Source organism: Montipora foliosa, chromosome 11 (assembly GCF_036669935.1).
Source record: "Montipora foliosa isolate CH-2021 chromosome 11, ASM3666993v2, whole genome shotgun sequence".
Taxonomy (NCBI): domain Eukaryota; kingdom Metazoa; phylum Cnidaria; class Anthozoa; order Scleractinia; family Acroporidae; genus Montipora; species Montipora foliosa.
The window spans coordinates 30,781,891-30,786,962 of NC_090879.1; the positions used below are offsets into that span (position 1 = coordinate 30,781,891).

The following is a 5,072-nucleotide window of genomic DNA, read 5'->3' on the forward strand; positions in this document are numbered from 1 at the left end:
TTGTTGGTTTTATTCTAATTAAGCAATGTTACACCAAGTGTAATACCTACGTGAAAACAAGCTCTAGTAATTCCTCTACAGTGTACATTTTTCAAGACTTACATATGGCCACAAAACACACATCGCCTACATGTACATGAAATTAAATTACTCTTCCCTCAAGTTTTTCTATGCCGTTTTCGCATCAGCAATAGCACTTTTTTCACAACGATGACTTTCTACAATTTACTTTGAACCTGGAATCGCCTTCACTCGCTAATCAAAAGGACATTTATACAAGGCTGAAAAAATTTAATTGTGGCGCGAAAACTCTTTTTTTCCGAAAATTAAAATCATACGAAACCCTTGGTTATGAGTGTAATTATGAGATCTCAAACCTTGTCCACACTAATGCTATTTCGTTTGAAAACGCATAAATTTCGATGCATTTAGGCCTCTGTCCGCACTAAAACGCTGAGCGTATTCATGGAAACCACATCGATTTGAAAACGCCCTCGAAATTGGATACAGATGAAAACGTATATGTTGCAGGTAAAATACGTTTTCAGGTTGAATCTGTTTTAATCTTAAATTGGTGATCCGCATTTTAACTAGGTTGAATACCCACTGAGATGAATTGAAAAAACTTTCTTTGGAGCCTAAATTAAGCCTAGAGAAAATTAGGGTCAGGTTATAGGATTTGTTTCGATAATTATGCATGCATATCGATTGAGATATTATACAGAAGTAAATAATTAAAAGAACTCAGGTAAATTAAGGCATGGGTAAACAATGATTTAATCAAAACGTGATGGGGGGTGGTCTAACTCGGAGCACTTAAGCATTAGAAAGATGAAACTTTGCCAGACACATACCGTATGATGTGTGGTTTCTGTCAATTTGGTATGTGCCAAATATGCTCATGTTGTCACGTGACTGCACGCGGCCAGAAAACAATAAAATGTCTTGAGACAAAAATGGCAACACTTTTTTGTTGCGAGTTATTAAACCGGACTGGTTTAGGACGATGTGTAAAGCAAGCTTCTACAAAACTGTGCTTGCCCTTTTTTGAATTTTTACTGCTTTTGAAAATAAACGGTTTTTTCAACTAGACCCAGTCCCCCAAGGCAGTTTTATCCCATCTTGAAGCCTTCCCTTTTAAATATTTAACAAAGGCCAAGCACAGAAGTGTAACACCTTGATATTTGGTGTCACGCTGTAAATAGTACCCGCTTTTGTATTACGTCATGTTGTAATATTTTTTTCGTTTACCCGTAGACTTTATAACTGTTCACACTTAAGACCTCATTAAACTGATGATGGCATAAGCATGCCGAAACATGTCTTTTAAAAAAATTGTCTGTTTCCTACAGTATTTATCATACTTGCTACTATTGCGACCTTACGGAAATGTGAAAAACGTAGTGAAAATGTTGCATCAAAATTTCAAATTTAGCAGTACGCATAGCGGGCTGTACTATAGCCAATCATAGCGCTCGTACTATCTGAGAGATGTAATAAACTATTTTAGTATAAATACACAGGTGATTATACAAAATCGCGCGCTCTCATTGGCTCGCTATTTCGGATTATCAGCCGATAATCACCTCGACGGACAAAATGGCTGCCAGTAGTCGTTTTGCCACTGTAAGTGAAGTTGATTTCGTGTTAAAATGTTTTTTTTTTCTCTTTTTTGAAATAATCACCTTTGTATTTATACTAAAACAATTATTCGCCTCAGGCTCAGTGATTATCGGTGAATATTCACCTCGACTTCGTCTCGGTGAATATTCACCTACAATCACTTCGCCTTCGGCGAATAATTGTTTTAAAAATATTGCTTTTAAAAAGCGATTAAAATGAATCAATTCTCATTGCAAAGCCAATTGGGATTGTTTTACCGACAAAGTAATTATTTTAAAATAACAAGAATTAGGAAAAATGTACATCTATTCAAAAATCTGAACACAATGGTTATAAAACTCGCTGACAAGTATTTCACCATCTCTAAGGACTGCTGTGGAAAATGGGTTAGTAAACGTTCCTTTTCTTGAAGCACATACTCCAAACTTCGTCACAAACTCTCCTCTAAGGTTGAACACCTGCACTCGGTGATTCGATGAATCACAAACCAGCAGATGTCCCGCTCTGTCCACTGACAGGCAGCGAGGATCATCGAACTCTCCGTCCCCCTTCCCCTTATTTCCAAATTTATAAAGAAACTTTCCCTCCCTATTAAAAACTTTTATACAGTCATCACCTCTGTCTGACACAATAAGAAAGTTGTCCTGTTGGATACAATGAACGGGATCGATTAAAGAACCTTTGTTACCGATTGTACGCAAAAATCGACCATCGAGTGAAAAGATCTTGATTAATTTGTTACCACTATCAGCTACAATGATGTTGCCATCGCTGTCAATTGACAGGCCACGAGGAAACTGAAGCTGGAAACCTAGGCTACCTTCTCCTCCAAACTGATTGAAATAATAACCCTGATCACTAAACAGCTGAACTCGGTGGTTTCTACAGTCTGCCACTATGATCTTATCATTATGAAAAGAAATCCCACAAGGAGAGTCAAACTCTCCCTGCTGATTACCCTTTTTACCAAACGATCTTAAGTACGATCCATCACTGGCAAATATCTGTACTCTGTGGTTACCAACCTCACTCACTGCAATCTCATCTTTGGGATTCACTGCCACTCCCCAAGGCCCGAAAAGCATTCCAGCTTCCGAACCTCGTTGTCCAAAGGATAACGCGGGTCTGAACTGTCTGCGTTTGACTTGAACCTCAAAAGGGCTGCCACGAACATGTTTTCCGTTGACTTTCACGGATGCCTGACATCTTCCGGTTTCTTTGGCAAAATAGGTGATTTTGTAAGTACCATGTTTGTTATTTTGAATTCGAGGCTTGATTGCACTGCCACGGCTTTCAAGATTTCTGATTTCCAATGTCAGGCGGTCACTTTCTTGATAACATTGCTCTTTTTGTGTGTCCCTTGTAGTTACAACAATCTCAGCGTTAAGTCCAACAGTTACTTCGCTGATTCCGTTTCCCTCAGCGCTCGAGTCTTCCGGGCTAGTTTTGGTGATTAAACCTATTTGTTGAACTTTTAAATCATCAAACAACTTTTCGTTCCTTTTAAAGAAAAAATCCATGGAATATTCGATGTCACAGTCAGCCGAATCTTCTTCGTAAGCTTTTTCCTGAAGTATTTTCTCCAGAAATTCATGGGGCTGCATGATTTGAACGTTTGTGCTTCGCTTTACAATCATTTCCGCTTTTTTAATTTCTGTTTCTTGCATTTTCACGTCTTCGTCAATCTCCTCCCTTTGCTTTCCTAGAAGCTGCAACGATTCTCGCACTTTATTGTCCACCTCATCGAAGATGTGATTCTTTTGCGCTTCAATGGCTGCAATGCACGTGTCGCCAAACTGCTGCACGTCGCTTTTCACCCGTGCGGCTTGTTCTTGAATTGAAACGCAGTTTTCATCAATTTTCGCAGTCCTTGTCATCTTCTCCTGTGCTCTTCGTTTCTTTGATTCAATTGCTGCATTGACTATCGATTTGCGTTCCTTTGCGGCATCTTCCAAAACAATCTTGGCGTGACCTTCGTGATCTGTAAGAGCACAAGCGTTGCAAATGGCTATTTTGCACTCTTGACAGAAAAACTCCAGTTTTTTCTTCTCGTGTTTCCCGCAAAGAGTCGGCTGATTTAAAATACTCTCAAAGTCTTCGTCTCGAAAGTCTTTCAAAGCCAATACGTGGTGTTCTTTATTGCTCCTTAGCCCGTTATGCAGAGGGAGGCAGTCACCACACCAGAACGAACAACAAGTGAAGCAGTACGCAGATTCTCCGCTTGTTTTCTCGCAATTTCCACACTTGATGCCACTCGTATTGCACTCTGTGACAGGCAAAGCATCCAACAAACTGTTGACTCGAAAGTTTGTTGGAAAAGCGTTAAGATCACCGTTTCCAGGGATCCTGAAGTTTCGCCTGCACTCGGGGCATAAAATAGTGTCTCGAATTCCGCTCGTTTGTTGAATCCTTTGCAGGCAATGAAGGCAAAAACTGTGTAAGCAAGGAAGCTGCTTTGGATTAGTGAACCTGGTCATACATACAGGACAACAAACGTGTTCATGAATATTGTCTAGAAAGGTTTTGATATCCATGACCAACGCAGAGAAGTATGGACTTCCGCGTTGAACTCGCGTTAAAATGAACAAAACATCTGTGTGACTTTGGTTGATTGTTGTCTGGTTTTGTGATTTCAACCAAATTGAATTAAAATGTCTGAAGTCTAGTGTTTCAATATCCTGGATTTCTTAGAAATTCACGTCATCAAAGGGTCACGTTGTTTATGAACTTCTTAAAATGTTTCTCAGTGCATTTCTAAGGGGTGAAAATGTTTGCTACGAAAGCACAGAAAGGGTTAACACGCGGCATAAAGAGGTCATGTCTTGATTTTTCAGCTTAGCTATGTATTCTTTTTTTTCTTTTCTTATTGGACATAAATTAAATAACACATACAAACCATAGTACGTTATAAATAATAGTTGTGGTATAAAAGGAAAACAAAGAAGGAAGAGCGTTATTCAATACATTTTATTACTTTGACATTTTCTCAATACCAGCTACTAGAGGGGTTAGAGGATGGCACAATTTTCTAATTTCCATTGCAAATAAATCTTGTTAATAAAATCCTTAAGATCCAAATTTTTTTCCAATACTTTACACCGACAAATATATTTTTCTTATATAGAAGAAGTATGTCTAGTCTGCGTTTTTTAGGAAGAGTCAAGTTGAAAGTAAGGAGGTTCTCCAAGAACATATAACAAAACAAGCTGATTGCTAGTGAGAGTCTATCTTTGTATTCTCGGTGTATGCCATTGAACCACCAAGTGTAAGGCTGTAGAAAGAAGTGGAATCAGGAATCTTCTTCTACTCTAAAAATCTCAGAGGACGTAAGTTAAGATCTCATGAAATTACGTTGTAAAAACTATTATAAACTAAGAACTGAGAAATCTACTGCTGTCCCAACTTTTATTAAGACGGCTTGGGAGAAGCAATTTCCTGTGATTTAAGAT

At 38.5% G+C, this 5,072-nt stretch overlaps 1 protein-coding gene across 1 annotated transcript; it reads right to left on the bottom strand.

Moving 5' to 3' along the window:
• LOC137975156 (E3 ubiquitin-protein ligase TRIM71-like) lies at positions 1-4,238 on the bottom strand. The gene has a single exon (XM_068822239.1). It carries the CDS (start codon positions 4,155-4,157, stop codon positions 1,929-1,931), a length of 2,229 nt encoding a protein of 742 aa, XP_068678340.1. The 5' UTR covers positions 4,158-4,238; the 3' UTR covers positions 1-1,928.
• Positions 4,239-5,072: the final 834 nt, after the last annotated feature.